The 22,236-nt window shown below is 43.2% G+C and overlaps 1 protein-coding gene across 2 annotated transcripts in view; it reads right to left on the bottom strand.

Annotated features, from left to right (window-relative positions):
- SAXO1 (stabilizer of axonemal microtubules 1) overlaps positions 1 to 22,236 on the bottom strand; it is a 118,609-nt gene that overhangs the window by 5,300 nt on the left and 91,073 nt on the right. For both annotated transcript variants that reach the window (XM_077148082.1, XM_077148081.1), the window contains exons 2-3: positions 18,206 to 18,385; positions 7,750 to 7,952 (exon numbers count right to left, since the gene is read on the bottom strand). In XM_077148082.1, the coding sequence (XP_077004197.1) occupies positions 7,750 to 7,952; positions 18,206 to 18,252 (250 nt within the window). In that variant the 5' untranslated portion in view covers positions 18,253 to 18,385. The remainder of the gene's footprint in view (positions 1 to 7,749; positions 7,953 to 18,205; positions 18,386 to 22,236) is intronic.

The following is a 22,236-nucleotide window of genomic DNA, read 5'->3' as shown; positions in this document are numbered from 1 at the left end:
TATGCTATGCATCTGTCCCAGCACCATTTGTTGAAAGACATCTTCTTCCCCATGGACAAACCTAGGTACCTTTGTCAAAAATCAATTGACAGTGAATACAAGGGTATGTTTCTGTGTTCTCAATTCAGCTGCATTTCTCAATACATCTGTCTTTTGGCTATTCTGGTTCACTTGACCTTTACACACAAATGTTAAGATCGCCTTGTTAATTTCTGCACGCCAAAAAAAAAAAAATGTGCTGGGATTTTGACAGGGATTGCACTGAGTCTATAAATCGATTTGGGGAAATTCCATTTTAACAATATTGAATCTTCCAATCCATGACATGCAATGTCTCACCATTTATTTAAATTTTCTCTACTTTCTCTCAGCAGTGTTCTATAGTTTTCAGTATACAAGCCTCACACTTTAAAAAATGTATTTCAAGTATCTCAGTCATTTTCAGGGTATTGTGAAGGGAACTGTTTCCTTAATTTCATTTTCAGACTGTTAGTGCTAGTATACAGAATTACAATTGACTTTTACATGTTCATCTTCAATACTGACACTGTGCAGAGCTCAATAGGTACAGTAATTTTTGCAGATTCCTTAGGATTTTCTGCATAAAGGATTGTTATCTGATAATAAAGAAAATTGTACTGCTTCTTTTCAAATCTAGATGCTATTTATCTCTTTTCTTGCATTACTGCACTGGCTAGAACATCCAGTACAATGTCGAGTGTTAATGGTGAGACGACATTCTAGCTTCGCTCCCAATACTGGTGGGAAGCATTCAGTTTTTCCACATTAACTATAATGTTAGGTACAGGCTTTTTTGGTGGATGCCCTTTCTGCTGCTGAAGGAATTCCTTTCTATTCTTAGTTTGTTTGGAGTTTTTATTGATCTTGCATCTTTGTATCTATCATTATGTGGTTTTATCTTTTATTTTATTAATGTGTACAATGGTTAATTTCATGTGTCAACTTTGCCAGCTTATGGTGCCCAGTTGTTTGGTCAAGTACAAAGGATTGTTACTGTGAGAATACTTCATAGACTTAAATCATCAGTAAACTGATTTCATCTATTGCTAATGACATATAAAATCAATTGAGGAGATTAAGAATCATCTCATCATATCAGTTGAGGGTTTTAAAAGAAGTGGCAATGTCAGCAGTCAGAAGAGAAAATGTTCATCTCTACTTCAGCCAGGCAGCAACTCCTGGGGGATTCATCAAAAAACCTTCATCAGAGCTCCCAATTTGTGGCCTGCCCTTTGGAATTTGGGCCTGCCCATCCCTATGGTCACGTGAGAAAATTCTTATAAAAATCCCACCGTATTTACAGATTTCTCCTGTTGGTTCTGTTTCCCTTGAGAACCCTAATACAAAGTGATGTTACACATTGATTTTCTGAAGTTAGGCCATCCTTGTGTTTATGGTACAAACCTTCACTTAGTCTCATGTCTAATCCCTTTTCATGTTGCTAGATTCAGTCCTCTAATATTTTGTTGAAGGTTATTCAAAGGAATAACTTTAAGGTTCATCGTTTTGTCTACTGTTTTTACTTTCTATTTTATTTTTGCTGTCTTTATTATTTCCTTCTTTCTACTTTCTTTGAGTTTACTTTTTTTGGCTTGGGCAGGCTCCAGGAATCGAACCCGGGTTTCCAGCATGCAGGTGAGAACTCTGCCACTGAGCCACCATTGTACCACTCTCTTTGGGTTTACTTTTAACTTTTGATTTTGAAATTATTTCAAACTTATAAGGCAGTTGCAAAAATAATACATATACCCCACCCAGATATCCAGCTCCACCAACTTATTAACATTTTGTCTTGGATTTACTTTGCTCTTTTCTCTAGTTTAACTGGAAACTTAGATTGTTAATTTGAGATCATTTTCTTTTCTAATACAGGTATTATAAATATCCTTCTCAAGCACTACTTTAAATGCAGTTCAATGTTTTGATATGTTACAGCTTTATCTTCATTCGGTTCAAATTATTTTCTAATTTTTCTTGTCATTTCTTCTTAGACTCATGGGTTACTTAGAAAATAGATTGCAGAATTTTCAAATATTTATGGATTTCCCATTTCTAATGTTCATTTCTAATTTAATTCTGTTGTATTCATATTATAGACTTTGTATGAGTTCTATCATTTTTGAAACTGGTTTATGACCTAACATATGGTCTATCCTGAAGATTTTTCCATGTGCACTTGAAAATAATGTATATTCTGCTGTTATTGCTTAGTGTTCTTTAGATTCAGGCCAAGCTGTTAGATAGCATTGATCAAATAATCCATATTCTTACTTGATAATTCAACAGTTATTGACAGTGGAATACTGAAATCTCCAACTATTATTTTTGAATTGTCTATTTCTCCCTTCAACTCTGTTAAGATTTGCTTTGGGTATTTTGGATAGTTTCTACTTTTTTTTTTTTTTTCCTATGCATGGGTCACACTTTCCTGTTTCTTTCCATGACTCAATTTTCTGTTGAAAACTTTACACTTCAGATAAAATACTGAAGCAACTCCGGATTCTGATCCCTGACTGGGAGTTGTTGATTTCGGTGTTTACTTGGTGACTTGCCTGCCTGAATTCTATGTATCATCTCTCTCTCCTGCAGTGTGTGGCCACTTATTTTTCCCTCACTTCTTTTTTTTTTTTTTCCAATTATTGTTTGTTTGTTTTTAATACCTGGACTCGTAGGGCTCACCCTTTGTCAGCATAGCTTAGTGGTCAGCTAATGATTGGTCAGAAATTATGCTTCAACCCCTTGAGTCGGTAAGACTTTTCCCTTTTGCCAATGAATATGTGCAAGGACTGGGGAACATATGCAAAGTGCAGGCACTTCCCAAGTCTGTCCTGGCTTTTATTTTCTGCCAGGCTTTCTCATGTCACCTCTGCACGTATACATGTGGATACAGGCTTCACATTCAACCAGGGATGAGGCAATAGCCAGGCCCTCCCTGGCCCCTCTTGAAGATGCACACAGTGTTACCCACATGCAGAGTCTTCCAGGCCACCAGGACCTTGTAGGGCTTACCAAGGACCACTGTGTCTCTCCCATTCTCTGGCGGTCTGCTAGGCTGCTTCTTGTCCCAACCAGTATTGCAACTTCAGATGAGCTGTGGAAGTTGTCCTTTCTGCTTGTTTACCATTGAGATTGCTATTGTTATTATCAAATCCCTGGGTCTGTACTCTAAATCAGGCCAGTCCTCACTGACAGGAGAGCTGCTATTTTCCAGACACTTGTCTGCCCTGGAAGAACTGTTACACAGACGAAACTTGGTGAGGAGGCTAGACGAATGCTGGAAGCAGGCCTAGGACAAAACGCCACAGGACCCAACTGTTCTTACCGAGGTTCAGTAGTTTTTCCTGAATAAACACTGCTCAATTTGTTGTATGTCTCACGTTGACTTCCAGAGTAATGAAATGGTTGTTTTTTACTGTTTTGTCCAGTTTTAACATTGTTTTGGGGGGACAAGACTGGCCAAGCTCTTCATTCCACCATTCTAGAAGTCCTGACACCCTTCACCCCTCACCCCAGGCCCACTCTTAAGTTTATTTCAGGCCAAATAATAGTACCAACTATTTAATCAAGATTGGATTCATTTTAATTGAAAATTGAATCTTTTTCCAAGAGCCATTAATGGCTCTATCAACATCTTGAAAGCATTAGCGGGCCTTAGAGGGAACCATCTTACCGAATATAAACCACATGTTCCCCTCAGACTTCAGGCCTCACTGAAATGGGGGTGTCGATGCCTACCCACGTCCCCAACGTGCTTGGGGGTGGTGGGACAGGGTTTTTCTGGCCCTCTTCTGTGATGGATGAAGTGCTAAGAAAACAGGTTCCTAAGCTGCAAGTGGCCCCGTGTGCTTTCTAATACCCAACAATATAGCTAAAACCACACGATTATCCGGCCTCCTGACTTCCTCCCAGCATTTATTACCAAAAAACCTTCACAGGACCCTGAAAACCTCAGAAGTCCACATGACAAACTATTCACATGCCTGAAAAGCCATCAGTAAAGCCTTCAGGGCCAGGGTGTCATGTGGGCAATTGGCATGAAACTCTTTAAAAGGGATTCCATTCAATAATGTGTCTTTAAAAAAAAAAGGCTAAATGTAAAGCTGAATATCAAGTAATTATACTCTCAATCTTTCCAATTGCACAGTGTTTTGAAAACGTTACAAATTACAACCAAATGCTGCTAGAGCATATTTTATTGGTAGTTTTCTGGACCCCAGTAATGTGCTGGCCACAAGAGTGGAAAAGGAAAAGATTGCATATTTTCCTGTGGAACCAATATAAATGAAGCATGTAGACAGAACAGAGATGGCACCTATAGAAATCAACCCTTTAACAACCTTGGACTTTGGTTTCTTCCCTACCCCACCCCCACTCCCAGAAGGAGAATCAATGAAGGTTGCTCTGGAAATGACTTACAAAAGCAGCACAATAATTTCATAAGAGATGAACAAGCCAACTCAGGGATGATACACTCAGAGATAAGGTAAGCTGCAGCCAAATGTTCACACCCTTACGGCTTTAGCTAAAGTCACTGCGTACCACTGGCCCCCAGCACTTACCTTCTATGCACCCCCTTGGCCAAATCTCGACTCTGGTCTTCACCTGGTCCCCACAGTGAGGAAGGCGGATGCAGCAGAGGGAGATGTCAGGACAGAGAGCACTGAGCAAGCTGGGATCTTGGCCAGGCAGCCCCCTTCTACCTGCTTCCCTATCACATAACCCACCACTTTCCTACTGTGTCTTTTAAAAAGGATCTCTAAATCATGTGATTTGAACATATTAATTTACTTCCTGAACTTTTCTGTCTTGTGCCCTCTGGCATAGCTCCCATGGTAGTATTTGAAAGCTGTCATTGCACCATACAATCTCCTTCGTGACAAAAGTAGTGATTTTGGCCCCACAGAATATGAAAGCTAGGGAGACATTAGCAATCATGTAACTCATCCTCCTTCCCTGACCGTGTACAGGGGAGAACTACAAAATCCAGACGCAGGTGCATAGGTACCCAGAACAGACACCCTGCTCAGCCACACACCCAGTTCTGAGCAGTCCCGTTGATACCTGACTGGTAGTTGTTTATTAATTCAATGTAGGCAAGCAGTAACAGGTGACGGAAGTTTACGAAAAATGCAGAAGAAAATAGGATTTTCTCAATTTTCAGTTTAAGTAGTGAAAAAAGAGCCATGATGTAGTTTTGGCAGTGGAATATTTTTCTTTGACTAGGAGAGGGCAGTTTGAGAAGTGACAGCATGGAGAAGACCATGGGAGAGCTGGGTATGGGAGACATTAAAGCATGAGTACTGAGCTGGTTTGTTTTGAGGGATTTTCTGGCAAGGAGGAGTAGGGGGCACTTTAACACCATTGTGCCTACATCATCTTTGCCAACACCTAAGGCAAGCAGGGAGTACTTTGCACTCCCAGACCTGACCTCCTCTGCACCTAGAGCAGAGGGAGGAGGAACTGAGCAGACGGTTTGCTCTGAAGAGCCTCTAACCACGTCAAGATTCATAAACCAAGAGGGTAGGGGAGAGCCCCTGCTGCTGGACAGGCCCCACAGATTACGGCTCCCTCAATCCTTGGAGGAAAGAGCTCTCTCTTGCTTCACTTACTCCTTCCCGCCCAGCTCAGGGTTCCATGCTGCCCAATTTCTGGTCTTCCTGGATGGAAAACAGAAGAAAACCGTGCCCCGTAGAGGTGAGAGGGCTGCCCCACCACGTGCCTGGTTGCGCTGGCTCTTTTGTGATACACTTTCCATAGTGCCTGGTCTGAGGGGGGAAACTGGCAAAGAAAACGAGTCCCTGCCCTCACGGAGCTTCCAGTTTGGCCAAGTAGACAGACACTATACAAAACAAAACAAAATTGCTCAATGAATTCACAAGACAAAAAGGCACAAGGCCCTTGGAGTACCTAATGGGGTCCTATCTACAGAGGCTAACATATTGGGCCTCTGGGGTGTGACAGCTCAGTTGCCAGCTGAAGGATGCATACTGGCAGGGGAAGAAATGGGATTTTCAAAATGCCCTGAGGCAGAAAAAGAAATGGAAGAAAAGAACTGAAAAAAGACCTGGCGCAGAGGGGACTCAGAGGAGTTAGAATCTGCAAGACATCAGAGAACTTGGTACAATTTTGGATTTTATCCTAAGAATCATGATTATTCAAAGGTTTTTAAGCAGAGAAAAGGTCAGATCAATTTTTACTTTGATTTTCACTCTCCTCACCTGACCCCCAGCCCCAGCATTCCTTTCTGTGGAAAATAAGGGCTGGCAAGAGAGAGGGGGAGGGAGTTCAGAGTACTGGTAAGGGGTGGGCTGCAACGATACAACATGACATAGGCTGATGGGGAGCGGGAGGCATGGGAGCGCCAGTGGTGGGGGGCAAGGCAGAGGCATCAGTGGAGGCCCTGATGAGCCCGGGGCAGTCGTGGCGGGAGGAGATGAGCCAACAAGGCGGAAAGACAGGGCGCTGGGGTGCACAAAGATTGCAGAGGCAGAGCCGTTTCAGGGTATGGCGATGTCCAATGGCAAAGGAAGGCTATGGAGGAGCGGAAGAGGAGAGCACTAACGGTGAGATGGTAAAAGGACAGAGTTCAGGGAGCTAGAGAGACCCCTGTCAGCTGGCTGTGAGTCCGCTGCCTCGGAGAAGCAGAAAAGCTCAACCCCATGCAGGGTCTTCCTGAATGAGCGACTGAGATTTCATAGAAGGGCTTCAGAAAGAGCCTCTCAAGCCTTTCTCCTCCCCTGCTTCCAAAATGATTGGCTTGACTAAATAATGGCAGCCACCATCACCATCATTGAGAGAATCGCAGTCAGTTTCCAGGAACGGCCGTTCCTAGGGCAGCAGTACGGACGGATCTTGAGCATCAGAGTTACTGGTCACAGCCCTGCCCCTCCCCCACGCCCCCGGTTCCAGACCGTGTGGCTCTGTGGCCGTCCACTCTGCTCGCACCACACAGGGGACCCCAAATCTGGTCCCTCCTCCTAGACTATAAGGTCAAGGGCAGGTCACGATGCTTCCTCCACAGTTTCTAGCACCATGCCTGCATCAACCCCATAAAGAATGGATCAACCCCCATTTACACAAAATAAGGGCTTAATTTACGGTATTAAATATCAGGCCAATGGTTATCCTTGGGGCAGGGGGGATGACGGGAAAGGGTAGTGATTTTACACTTCTTGATGTGAGCACCGTTCATTTGCATTTATTCACTGGAAAAAGTTGTTGGTCTGTATAATCATTATTTACTAATTTTCTGCATGTATGTTATATTTCAAGAATTTTTAAACGGACAAATAAATGAATGAATGAAACCAATGAGAGAACATAATAGCTTAAACTTGAAATGCTTCCCCAACGTGGGATTCAAACAGCAAGCTAAGGCCAGATATTCAATATTTTAGGGTTTGAAGCCTGTCTCTTTCACAACTACTCAAAATCATAGTGCAAAAGCAATTGTAGAAAATATGTAAATAAATGAGCATGGTTGTGCTCCAATTCAACTTAAAGAACACTGAGATTTGAATTTCATATAATTTTAACATGCCACAAGATATTAACTCTTTTGATTTTTTTTCCTCCAACCCCTTAAAACTGTAAAAACTATCCTCAGTGCTCCAGCCATATATAAAACAGACTGTGGGCAGGATTTGACCCACAGGAAGCTGTTTGCCCACCCTGGCACTGAGGGAATGTGCATATAAGAAATGTCCTGGCCTTGAAGCACTCTCCTACCTTTATATGTAGGCAGACACTCCATTCTGTCACCACATGGGTATTTACTGTCCCGAGGTTTGATGGGGTCCACTCGACAGAGAGGGTACGGGTTGTAATCTTGTTTATATGTCGTGAGCAATTCCATATTCTCTTCACTTGGCATGAACTGCTTGGGCTGATGGACCGTCACTGGTAATACCTTATGAGGCCCAAAATCTCTCCTGGAAGGAAGATAAGCATTTGCTGTTGGGGCCTCGCTGGGAACAGGCTTACTTCTTCCATTCAACTCGATTTCAAAACTGCTTCCTGCAAAGTCACTTTCTACCCTACCCCTCACTCCCAGCCACTCTTCCTCCTTTATTTCCCACTTCAAGGGAGGGCACGACCATCGCCATCTCCCAACAGTCAGACAGCTGAACATCATCTCTGAACCCACCTCCATCCCCTACCACCCACGGCCCCAGACAACCATTTGCCGAGCCCGGCACACTGCTCCGCCAGTGCTTCTTCCTCCCTCAGTTCAAGCCCTTACCACCTCTCACGTGGGGCATGTGACAGCCTGTCACCCAGGCTTCCTGCTTCATTCCCACCACTTTTATTTCAATCCCCATATGGCCAGAACAAACTCTCTAAAACACAAATCAGATCATTGTACTCCCAGCTTAAAATCTTTCCCAAAAGCCCAAAATTTCTAGGCGGATTGCAAACTTTCTGGGACCTGGTCCCACCTTACTCCCTAACCTCTCCTCTTCTACTCCCCACCCCCAACCACACTGGACAACTGAAAAGGGCCTCTTTCCTGTGCCTGCTCTCTCTGCCTTCCTTTCCCCAACCCCTTTGCTGAGGAGGTGACTTCTATTTTGGGGGACCACCACCTCCTTCTCTATGCTCCCAATAACTTCTCCTGCTAATATTTATCTCCTCCCTCTACTTGACCTTACAGAAAACCCAGAAGGAAAAACATGTGTATAAATGGAGATACTGAGTCTCTAACTTCTCTGTTGTCTGGCATCAGCACCCCCCATTATGTCAGGGAGTATGAAACAATGGAATAGAAAAAGCACGGTGGTCTTCACTAAACCAGCAGCGGTCCCTCCCAATCAATGTATGCTCAGTTATAGAAAGGCCAAGAGTTGGCTGCAGCATCACCAGCAATCACCAAGCAATCCCGGGGTAGTTGCTGCTGGGCTTGCACTGCTCAGCAGGATGGTCTCAACTTCCCATTTCCCAATGTAAACTCTGTTAATCAAACCTTTTTCCCCCAGGGACTTCAGTTCAACACAACAGGCCATTTTTTGCCTGGAACCCATTTATCCAACTGGACAAGGGGGTGGCGGATTATCCCTGATGGTGTTTACCAGAACAGCCTTGCCAAAGGAAGGGGAAGGTTTCCGGACAGGAAACCATTAGGCCCAAACACCAATAAAACCTACTTCCCAGCCGAAATCCGGAGCAGCGTTACTGAGGCATGCTTGACTAGCAGAGGCAACGTTCCACTGTAGCCGGACTTGCATAAATTATACACATGACTGTCAATAAACCTAAGCTGAGTCCTGAAAATGTTGTGGGATAGGAGGAGGGAGTCAGGAAACAGGAGAATTCATCCCTCTAGGGCTTCTAAGGAGGAAGCAGAAGATGTTTCAGTTGAACTCCTAGTAACACCCACTGGGTAGATTTTAAAATATATCTTAGCAGCAATTACAGGGCCTTCAACCTGGGCTCTATTCCCCAACAGCCCCACTGTTGGCAAACAACAAGGGAAAGCTGAGTGACCTCAGGCGGCTGGAAGCTGACTGAATAAATCAGGGCATATAGAGGGATCAGGCTATAAAAGAACCCAAGGGCCAGTTCCACACTTCTACCCTTCTTAGTATACAAATAGCTTGCTTGGCTTCTGTTCCATACTAAACCAAATGCAGCAGGCACTAGGAGTGTAGAGCCCCCAGCCTGCAGAGAGAAATGGAAACGCGCTGCAAACCCTGGTTGAAACCCGGTTAAGGGAGAAGGGGTTTTCCGCCAGGAAGTCTCGTTCTCAGGGGAACGCTCCCAAGGGACGCTGAGTGGAAGGAGTAGAGCAGGGTTTGGAGGCAGCCGGCGAGCCGCCTCCCCACGTAAACACGTGTTTCTGGGGAGCACGGTGAAGAGGCTACCCTCTTCGCTTCCTGGGAGCATCAGGAAATGCCGAGGGCAAGCGATGAGAAGCAAAGCCGGGTGCCCCAAGCGCCCCCAACACCAGAGAAGCCAGGGCTGCCCCTCTCAGGGTACAAACACAGACGCCGTGATAGCCTGTTCTGAAGTCAGTCCTCCCGAGGGAACCCATTTCCTCCCAGAGATGCTGCAAGACCCTCCCCTGAAGGTCCACCAGGGTCTGTGACAACCGAGGCCTCCTTAGAGCCCGCACCTCCTGTCGCTTCTACAGGAAAAGAGCAGCTCAACGCGCACAAGGAAATCCACCAGCTCACGGGCTTTCTGAAGCGGGTTTCTCTAAGGCAAAAGCTAAGGCAGCAAAAACCTGCTCACCAACTGCGAACTCATTTTCCTTCTCCAGTACAAAATTCAAGATCCTCAATCAAAACCATTCCTGCCAACCCTAAAGAACACCTAGGGCTTTATCTGAGATCCTACTGAGGGGAATAGGGAAAATGGCCTCTTCTCAGGAAACAAAATGGCTCAGATCTGCTTGCCCAGCCTCCCACATTCTGGTTCCTTGTTTAAGTCCCGATGAGCACAAGCTAAAATTCCCATTCCTCTAGGCCGGTCCATTTCCCCGAATCCACATCCACCAGAGGGCTGTAGCTGTAACCTCAGACCTTCCTAAGGGAGGGTCGTGCCTCTTTCTAATTGGATCAGCCTTAGCGCTGACTGTGAGCCCACCACTCCCAGCCAACGCGGGATGGGTGAGCAGGGGGAGGGGGCAATTGCATCAGGGGTCCTGCATAATCTTTGCTACTATGCAAAACCAGCACACTCGCCTGATTCCACTTATCTGGTGGGTCCCTTTTCTCATGAGAAAGAAAGAAAACAGTGGCTGTCTCTGAGTTAATCTCTTGTCTTCTTTTGGGTAGGTGACTGTTGTCCCACTCACTCCAAAGGTTCCAGGCACTATGATTACTTTCCAGAAACCCACATCCTCCAGATGGGTCCCTGGACAAAATCAAATCCTGAAATGCAGAGGCCCCAGCCTCTCCAGAACATCAGCTAGCTCCATCCCCTTATCCCATATTATCAACCACCCCTTCCAACATGAAAAAGTTAGAATGGGCATAGCCCAAATACCATTAAAGATTTGGAGAAAGATCAAAGGAGAAAGTGAAGTTATAACAGAGAAGGCAGGACTTAACAAGTGAGTATGACTACTGAAACATTATATTGATATTTCTTTTAGTCTCCAGTGTCTTGGAGCAGTTAGAAGGAAAAACCTAAAATTGTGGAACTGTAACCCATACCAAACTCTGAAATCTGTTCTATAACTAATTGTTGTGGTATGTTTTGAAATATATTGCTTCTTTGTATATATGCTATTTTTCACAATAAAATTTAAAAAAATTAAAATTCAAGTTCCTTTGTGGAAGTGCATCTATATTGAATTTAATGATTGGCTAAAACTAAGGCAAATGATGTTAGAGGGGGGCAGAGGAAGACTTACCTACAGGACAATTTTTTAATTTAAAATTTGATCTACATATACTAAAATATATATATATCTGCTATAGCTTAAGAGTAAATGTAATCAGAATTAACGTGTTCCCCATTATGTTTTTATGTTGAGAACATTCACTGTAACCTATCATTAACCACAACATAGCTGCACGTCCCTAGTCTCACATAATCTTACAGCCTTTAAGTCCATGTAAAATAAAAGTCTATTTTTATTCTTCCCAGAAATTGCTCAAATTTGGTAACTTTAAAAAAAAATCAGGTAATTAGATCTCCGTTCTCTTCCTGAAGTGCATTTCCCAGTCCCTGTGCCCACTGAGACTATGAACCAAGAAAAAAATATTGGTCAAAGATGTACTTTCAGAGCACATAAGTAGCCATAAAAGTTAAACAGTACTGAAGGACATGAGTTAAACTCAGAGTTAAGTAAAGGTTAAAGTGACCCTGCTGGGAAAGTCAACTTGACTTCAGATCATTTGGCAAAGCTAAAGAAAAGTGCTTGACAAGGCTGTGACGAAAGGAAAGAGGAAATAAAGACAGCTAACTAGGGTCGTGAACCTGTAAGTCAGAAATGGGTATTTTCACACAACTAAGGGGCCAAGCAATACATACACATAAACATATAAATATGTACCTACTTTATCCATGTATACTTCAGAGTTTCTTAGTGAATTCAAATAATCACAGTAATCAATCGTATTAAAACAGAACTGATTTTAAGAGGAGTCTCTCCTCCTGCCCAAAGCAAATCTGTTCATCCCTGTCGTAAATACCACCCTCCCCCTCTTTTTCAAGAACTTCCTAAATGTGGTTTAGCCTCTTTCTCCCTACCAGCTCCTTTCTATCTGTTCTTAAACATGCCCGAGGTCTCTCCCATCTTTGAAGGAAAAAACTAAAGTAAGATACAACTCTCGCTCAACTCCACTCTTCTCCCCTTCTCTCTTCTACAGTCATCTGCAGATGCAGATTCTACTTCTTCACCTCACACTCCACTTACCATAATCATATTCTACTCATTCCTTACTCCAGTCCAAGGCAACTGAGTACCAACTTGTTTCCAGATCCAATCACTATTTCTTAGTTCTTATTCTCCCCTCCCTTTTAATAGCATTCATCTGCTCTCTCCCCCTTGACATTTGTGATACCTTGTGCATGATTTGTTTTCCTTCTCAGACTCCTCTATGGGTTTTTGCCCTTTTTCAATGGATTAGACTCACGTCATCATTTCCATATATAATTCTAAAACCTCCCAGCATCAAAAGGCAGCCTCTATGGAAACCCTCATGTCATCCTGGGTGAGTTGGAGAGCCCACCTCAGTGCACAGAGAAAGATCCCTAGGCTGAACCACAAGGCGTGAGTCTTGCCTGTGATAGGACACGCTGAGCCCTCTTATCCTCACTGTAGCAGATGAGATTCCAAACACACTTCTTTCTACTTTCTCAACTCCTGAGCCCTCACTAAGGCTAAGGCTAACATTTGTCACTACTTCATATACACACTCAGCAAAATACATATTAACACCAACAAAAAAACTTTATGAAAGAACTAAAGAGCAACCAAAATAAGAGAGCCAACAGGTGGAATAAGGGAATGGCACCGTGTGTGTCTCTGCATAAGTTCAATTTGTTTCATAGCTCCTCGACTGAAGGCAGACTCCAGTCTGTGCCATGCAGGGCAGCTAAGATACAAATGGAAATCTTTGTCTTCTGTGACTAAAGAACCAGAACACTAAATTTGAGGCAACCTTAGGTGCTAGAAATTGAGGGAATCCTAGGAAGGAAAGAGCCAGAGATAGAAAAATCCAAATTCTATGTATAACCCAGGCCCAAATCCCTGGTTGAACCTCAAGAACACAGGAGTGGGGCAGACTTCAAGCAACCATGCTAAAGATAGAGAACCAAGCAGAGATTTGAGCTGCCACCTAAGACAGTGCTTACTACATTTTGAGCTCAGTCAAGTTAACTGCCTACTAAAATAAAAAAAGCTCAACACTTCAGAATAATGTGAAATAATTCAAAGCCTTTACAACGTAAGATTCATAATGTCCAGGACCAATCCAAAAATACGTGCCACACTCGTAGGAAGATGTGACCCATTCTCGAGTAAATAAGATAGCCAGGGAGACAAACTCCAAGCTGACCCAGAGGGTCAAATCAGCAGACAAAGATTTTAAAGCAGCTACTTTAATTATACCCAACAACGCAAAGAAAAAATAAGGTCATAAATAAAAGAAGGAAAATCTCAGCATAGATGAATAAACTATATAAAAAGAATCAAATATAAATTTTAAAACTTAAAAACATATTATCTGAAATAAAGCATTCACTGGATGGATTTAACAAGCAGAATGGAGATGAAGGAGGTAAGACTCAGTTTACTTGCAGAAACATCAACAGAAATTATCCAATCTGAAGCAAAGAGAAAAAAAAATGGGAGGAGGGAATAAACCATCTCAGGGACAGAGAAGAAACAATGGCCAAAATTTCTCCAAATTTAATGAAGGCTACACAGGTCTCAGACAGTCCAAAGTCTCTCCATCACTCTGTTGACCATTCTAGGCTCATTCTGCTCCACTCCCCAAGCCCCTCTATGCACCCTCGCCTTCTTTCACTATGTTTCCAATCACACGTCTCACTGCCTTGTGACCTCTACACATGATATTCACTCTGCCCAGCACACTCTCTTTTCCTCCTGTACCTGTACCTGGCTAATTCCTATTCATCCTTTAGGTGTCAGCAAATGTGTCAGCCTGAGAAGTTTTCTTGATAACCCCAACTGCTAGCTAGATGCCTTTTCCATTCTCTCCTCTAGTACCGCGTATTCCCCCATTGTCCCACAATCATATTAACATTTAGTGAGACCCTAGTAGGTATCAGGAAATAGTCTAAAACTTTTACAGATATTTTTCATTTGATCCTCATAATAACCCTATGAATTAGGTACAAGAAAGCAGAAAGAAAAAAATTAGGAATCCTCCTATGACAAAATCATTTTAGGAATGCTAGCCGATGATAAAATTAAAATTTCAAGTTATATAAAATATTACATCTTTAAACAAAGGCATTAACTAGGCTGAGGTAAAAAGATATTTATACTGAATCTGAGGTCACATTCAATCTAAGCCCTGAGAATTGTATCTGAAAATAATTTTCTAATTACTATAAGCCTCTGTTAAGCTTTTCAAAGGAAATACTATGCCAAGCGAGATAATTTTGCCACTAATAAATATTCACATAAATCCAGGTATATAATTTCCTCTAAAATTGCCCAGGCAAGTCCAGTGCTGAGAGCTTTTTCTGCATATCTGCATTAATTGTCAGGCCCAGTCTACAGAGGGGGCGAGGACACTCCCAGTGACACAACTTGAGTCAGGGAATCAAGTATGTATTTGGACAGAAAATGTATAAAATTCATTCAATACTGTAGAGTGTTGGAAATAGATGGTAACTAATATTTTAAAACTTTAACTTATGTATGAGACTAAAGCAAAAAATGTTTATTTGGTACAAAATTTATATTTTGACTAGTGCATTTCCTAATAAAACTTAAAAAAAAAAAAAAGTTCAACGGGTAGGGAATGATTTCAGCTCACTGCCAACTTTCTTGCTTCTTTCATGGTTCTTGGAGGATATCAAACTTTTTGCTCTTCCCTCCCTTGTTCTCCTTTGTCTAACAAGGAGTCATGCCCCTGAATGAAGGACACTGCTACCAATTCCTTGTCCTCTGCCTCTCAGCCAAATCCATCATGCCGGAACCTGATTCTCTTTCTCTCTGCACCTCCATGTCCCCTATCCAGGGCCCCGCTCCCTTTAGGACAAAGGTCTAACACCATTTGAAGACTCATCTCCTTCTTCTTCTGAGGCTATTCATTTTGTCTGTTTTCCAGGAACTGGCTTGACTAACAGAAATAACATCCCAAAATAGGTCCCAGGTGTTTTACACAGTGACATGCCTAAGGGCAAATGAGGCCTGAAGTGCAAACCTCTTATTCATAAGTTGCACTCAGGTCTATCTGAACTAAAGGCAGACCCTGTGTGAGAGAATTACCAAGAGCTACAAGAAATGGTTCACACTAAGGCAGGCTAGAAATCACAAGCATTCTCTTCATGGCACCTGCTGTAAATCCCCAAGATTTACGGTCCGTAAGAATTGTGTGCAGCTGTAATCACGCCTCATGCTGGGATAACCTTTCCAGAAACCAGGTGTTTTTTGTGTCTGGGCTTAATCACCAAATCAGCCAAGCCCTAGGCCACATGGCTTTTTCATTCAACAGGTGGCAGCACCAGGTCCAACCTCAGAAACTAAGCAGTGTCTGGCCTCTGGATGATGAAATGGAGGTGACGTTCTGGTAATAGGGGTTCAAGTCCCAGAAGGGTGACCTCCCTGCACAGATAGGGGTTGTGAAGACACAGGGCTGGCTCACCTTTTACCCCAGTGGCCTGTGGATGGGACACCCATTTCCTGACTCGGAGGAATAATTTTGTTCTCCATCTAGGAAAAGCTAGTGCCCAGCATGGCAGGCACAAGGTTAAGAAAGAATTAAATTGAGGTAATAGGAAGAGAAGAGATGCCCTCTGTTCATTTTCTCTTGATTTTTCTTTCTTGGGTAGGAAATAGAGGAGAAAGGAGAGAACTATTTCTCCTCTTTTTCTCCAAATCCTTGTTCCTGCCACTTTTTCTTTTTCAGGTCCTTAGGATCACTGACTGTTTTGGACATTCTTTCTGCATCTGCATTCCTCCACTTTGGCCACATCTTGATGCAAATTATATTTATTGTCACTCTGGCTCTAGGAGGGGCAGAGAAGGCCTTCTGGGTGATGTGTTTATTGTTTAAGTGACACAAAGCAAGAATTATTTAGGGCAGGTCAAAGGGTAAGTTTTTGTTTTGCAAAGAGCCAGCAAAAGGAGGGAGGGGGTGTGGGGCTACATCTGGGGACATTAGAGCTAGGAGATGATTAGGGTTCCTGCCCCAAAGACAGAGTTTGTCCTCATTCTCTTAATACAGTGAGCAAAAAAAAAATAGCATCTCCCAACATTTAGCCCTCAAATCATCCTTTTCTATATTTCTGGGACATGAAATATATTCCTAATATAACCATATCTGAAGCCATTCTGTGCTCTCTCTAGCAAAGTAGGTATCGCTAGATGAAAAAAGCAACAAATAGAGGCTCACTGTGATGTACACAAACCATGTCTCGGCATTATCTCATCCTTTTCTACCAATTACATGTCTCATGCATATACACCTAGGAGGCTTCATTTGTATTGTCTATGGTTTTGTAAAAACAAAAGCAAATATTCAGGAATGGTCCACATCTCTTTCGCCCATCTCTCCTGTACACACAGAGACTAAGGATACTGTTTTCTCAGCAAAATTAAGCCCCAACTTTAAAGTTCATATTGTTTATTGTTTAAGCCACAGGTTGAACAAAAATGGTTGCATAAATTACGTCTTTAATGGATCAGAGCCCAGAAACATTGAGCTTAAACCAAATCTACATTAACTGTTTAGCATTAAAATGATCTGGTTCAAGTCAAGTATTAGAAAGACCTTCCACTCCCCCCCCCCACCCCGTTCTCTAGCTGTCACTGTCCACTGGTTCCCACCACACTCAGGAATCTCTTGGCCCCTTCCCTTCTCCCCTCCTTGCAGGTCCTCCAGCACCCGTAACTCTGACATGTACTTCCTGCAGATCCGGAAAGATGGTAGCTTTAGTAGGAACACTTCACACCTCCAATCCACCATCTTGGCCGCTTCCATGCCTATCCTGAGGGAAACCTGGAGGCAGAATGAATTAGGGCTCTTCTGCTAACCCTGAGTCAACTGGGACCTTTACTAGAAAAGCACAGAATTACAAGACAAGGGAGGAGCAATAGGAAGGAAAGTTACCAGGGCATGAGTACCTGTGAGGTCCAAGCACTGCACTGGAAGAATTTACATTCACTTTTATCCCATCTCCATCTTACCACAGTCTTGCTCTTTAGGGATGAGCAATGGCAAAGGCAGAGAATGCATCAATCTTTCAGGTCTCCGTTGGAGACAAAACTATACAATCTGAGAGCCTGCCCAACTGAACTCAAAGATGTTTCAATTCTACTGGGTCATAGGTCCCTACCTGGAGGTCACTAACAAGTTGCCAATGGCAGATTCCGCCAGTCTTGCAGCATGTAGAGTAATCCTGAGATTGATCAGTTTTTTGCCACCCCCTCAGTAAAGGTACTTCTGCGAATTTAATACACTGAGCTATGTGGCTCATCTCACACAGACATGGATGTAAAGAATCATAGTGTGGAAATCAAGAGTGATTTAAAATGAAACCTCTTCTTTGTTCAGATTTATTGGAGAACATTCATGGGTTCTGATTCAACATCACATCGATGGCATTATTTCTCAAAAGCCTATTCTTCCTCTGCTCCCAAGTTATTTTCCTTTTTTACCACCACCCCCAGGCTTCTCTGGAGCTTCTCGTGCACTGAAACCCCAAACTCCTTTCCAAACAGCAGTCTCTCTCTTTACTAACCCCTTATTACTAAGCCTAACCTCCAACCCTTTATTGTGTAGATCAACTTAGTATTTTAGCCCCTTGCAAGCAAGAATCCTTTCTCTTTAAAAGGGAGTTGGGAAAAAAATGAGCAACTAATAAATGCAGAATTTTCTTTCAGAGCTAGAGTATATTGACATTAAGGCATCAGTACCATACATTATAGTTCCAATATTGTATATTAGTACCATACATTGGCACATACATGATCAAACATAACTAACATACATGTAAATGCTATACATTCACAAACATTAAGACTATTTGTCCTCACCTCGATGTAGTCAGGCCTTCCATTGGCATGGACCCTTTCTGGTACATGAGTTTGGGCTTGAAGGACTCTCTGGGCAGGTAAGAGTGATAGAGAGGGTAGTTTTCCGTGTATTCGGAGAGAAGACATGGTTTCTCTATTTTATCATAAATCTTGGTAGGAAGATGTGGACAGTGATGTCGCCTGTAAAAAACATGGAGTGAAGTTGGTTACCTTCCTGGAAGGAATACAACCAGTTTGATAATGCAACTCCTCTTCAAAATATGACCCAGAACCATAAAGTCATATGGATGCCTGGCATTGCAAACAGGAATTGAAACTTTTTCTTTCTCTGTTAAACTACATGAAGTGGTCAGGGTTAAAGATGATCTATAAGTGCAATTGTTCAACGCCAAAATTGGATCTTAAAATTTCACACAAGCATGGCTGACGTTCAGCTGTTACTACATTCTACACTGCTTGTTTAAATACTGAAATACTTTCAGATCCTAACGGTAAATGACTGCCTACCCCAGGTACCCCACCCCCCACCCCCAGCCCTCTGAGTGCCACCTCAGCTGTTTCAGGCTCTCCCAGCAATTCTGGTCTTAATACCTGAAGTGGCAGGGGCCTCCAAGGCTCTACCCTAGGGGCTCCTAGTGTTCTTTACTATTAGTTGGTGCCTAGGATGATACTGCATTTCATCCTTGCAGACAAGCAGCATCAACACAGCAGAACCACCTCAGTTTCCCTGACCATCTTATACCTGAAATATCTACAGCCACCACCACATTTCTCTTTGTGTCCTGCCCCCCACCGCCTTGTTTGGGGAGCATACTGCCACCCCAATGCTTGCAGAGGTTGGGCCTTCTCCCCAGTGTTCAGGGAGAGCACAGCCCCTGCACAGGGAAGGGGTGGGGCTGCCACTCCACCCGGCTTGGAGGATAAACACGGAACCACAGTTGGCTCTTAGACCTTAGACCTAGTGGTTTGCCCTGCTGGGTTTCTCAACTGTTTGGGACCTGTGACTCCTATTTTCCTTCCAACTTCCACCTTCTGGAATGGGAATGTTTATCCTATGCCTGCCCCATCATTGCATTCTGAAAGCAGATAACTTATTTTCTAGGTTTTACACGTCCACCGAGCGGAACTGTACCCCAGGACAGAGCAAACCCATGACCATCTGTGGCGAGATTTTGTACTTAGCATTGTGACAGGAATGACTTAAGGCTGTTAATATGTTGTGATGAAATTAATGTATTTTGCATGTGGAAAGAACATAACTTTTGGGGGTCCAGAGGGTGGATTTCGGTGGCTTGGAGCTACATACCCCAGAAAAATATGTTCTTAAATTTGAGCCATTCCTGTGAGTGTGAGCCCATTATAAACAGGAGCTTTTGATGAGATTTCTCCAGTTACGATGTGGCCCAACAGATTCAGAATGGGTCTTAATCCTATCCCGAGGACCTTATATTATAGGGAAGGAAGGGAAGAGAAAAAGCCAAAGCAAGCAGCCAAACAATGGAAGACAACAGAACTGAGAAGCCAGAAAAGGCTGCCTTGTGACAGAAAAGCCAAGGACCGAGGATCACCAGCAGCCAGCCCCAGAAAGCCACAGTCTTCTGGGAGATAACATCACCTTGCAGACACCATGATTTTGAACTTCACCTAGTCTCAAAACCATGAACCAGTAGATTTGTTGTTTAAGTCAATCCATTGAACGGCAAATGCCTTAGAAGTCAGGAAGCGAAAACAAATACTACCTCTTTCCTACTTTCTGATCTGCCTTCACCAGACACATTCAGAGGGATTAAAAGACACGAAGGATATAATTTAAAGAGTTTTCCATAATTCACTCCAATCCACAGAGCCGAGCTTATTTTATGTACCTGTCCTGCTCCCTAGAGCTGCTCTCTTTCCTGCAATATCTCCTTTTCCAAAATGCTTCCCTTTCTTCAAGGCCAATTTAACTGCCACCACCACCACCCGTGCTCCACCCCACCCTGACAAAGCCACAGATGATCCCACAACACACCACCTATGACTGCTGTTGTGTGTGTGTGCACGGCATTGTGTCACTATATACTCTGCACTGCCTTCACAGCCTTCTACCTATAAAGTTTCAGGTCAGGGATTTTCACAGTTGGAAACAAAGCTGTCAATCATGCAAAAGCATGGTACTCCTTCCCCCCCGCCACCACCAGGTAGCATGAAGAGTAGATTGCATGATACAACAGGGAGTTTTCAAACAAACTTTCAATTGCTTATTTGACAGTGTGGGTAGAGGAAGGCTCTCCAGCACTGAGGGAGGCAGAGTGCATGCAGGAAAGAAACTTCAGAAGCAGGAAGATCTGGTTTCCAATCTTGGCTCTGCCACTTACTACCTGTGTAATGCTAAGAAAGTTAATTTTCCTGAACTTCAATTCCTGTAATATATAGGTAACAATTTCTACTACTTGGCATGGTTATATAGATTAAATCAGGTACTGGTGGTAAACTGCTGGAACCCTGAGCAAAACAAGCACACTGTAACTCATAGGCGGCTTTTACTGAGCAATTACTATGCACCAGGCATGGGTTAAGAGTTTTACATGTTATCTCATTTAATCCTTACAGCAATGCTATGAGGCACTGTTATCATCCCCAGTTTACAAACACAAAAACTGCAGTTTAGGAGCGGTGATCTTGCTCAAGGTCACTCTGTAGCCAAGACTTGAACCCACAACTGTCTGATTCCAAAGACTGTGTTCTTAATCACTGCCACATATTGTGTGGCTTAAGGGAATACCGCCTGTACCAAATACCTAATACTCTCCTTCCTGGCTGCTCTGATAATCCTGAGGGCAGTTCTTTGACCTTCCCCTTTGGAGACCCTTTAGCTACAACTCAGACTTCCAAGGTAAGACACTCTCCACTTACCCGCTGACCGTAAAACAGTTCTATACAGACCAACAAATAGATGTGATTCCAACAGCTCTTTAAATAAAACACCAGTCTCTCCACAGAATTTTCTTTACTGCTCTGAACAAGGGATTGTCATTAGATAAAGCAATAACAGTAACCAGGAAGACTAAGAATACAGAATGCTGAATCTACAGACCAGCCAGCCCTTCCTCTTCATCATACAAATGTGGAGACTGAGACCAAGAGAAGTCAGGGGTACTGCCCAGGGCCACACAGCTGGCCAGCAGCAGCCTTCACGCCAGGGCCCATATCACCTCCCACACAAACTGACTTGCATTCACGATCCAATTTAAAATCCAAAGTTCATACTTTTAAAGGATTTGCAGCCCATTTTTCATTTTCCGCAGTAGTTAGAGCTCATGACCTGTCACAGCTGCTGTGCAAGAGAGGAAAACACTGAGTGGGGAAAATGCATTTGTAGTTTAGAGGGGCAAGATGCCAGAATCACCAAACCTCGAGTTACAGAAGTCACCCTTCCATGCTGATAGTTTAGAAAAAGTCTAGGGTGTCTAGAATATCAAAAACTCAAAGATGTCTGAGGCAGGACCTTCCCAGATGAGGAGCCATGTCTCCTTGATGGTTTTCTCCCTTTACGTCCCCACAAAGCCAACCCGACTGGCCTCTGGGACGGGTACGCCAGTGCTTCTCCTGAAGCACATGTTTCTTTAACCACAATAGTTTATAAACTTTAAATGTTTACTAAAATTTGTTCTCTTGGGTTTATATCCCCACAGGCAAAGGGAGAAGTGAGAATGCTTCTATTTGAACGGCAAAATGAAAACTTTTGAACACATGTAGACACTCTTCAGGCCAATCTTGAGACAAGACACCTCACACTCCCTACCCACCCTCCTCTATACACATCTTTAAAAGTTGGAGAAAAACATGAATAACTCGAACTTGTATTCTGCCCATGGTGCTAGTGAACTGAGGGACATAGATCTTGGAATCTTCTGGTGATGCCTGCTCCTTCCAGGGGGCCAGATCCTGGGTAACAGAAAGCAAAGTTAAACCATTATATGAATCAGAGAATATATGACCTTCAAGATCTTCCATTGCAAACACGGTGAATAGACTTGAACTGGCATATC

This window comes from Tamandua tetradactyla, chromosome 2, assembly GCF_023851605.1.
Source record: "Tamandua tetradactyla isolate mTamTet1 chromosome 2, mTamTet1.pri, whole genome shotgun sequence".
In the NCBI taxonomy this organism is placed as follows: domain Eukaryota; kingdom Metazoa; phylum Chordata; class Mammalia; order Pilosa; family Myrmecophagidae; genus Tamandua; species Tamandua tetradactyla.
Note: the sequence above shows the minus strand (reverse complement) of the source record. Positions and strands in the feature narration are given on the sequence as shown.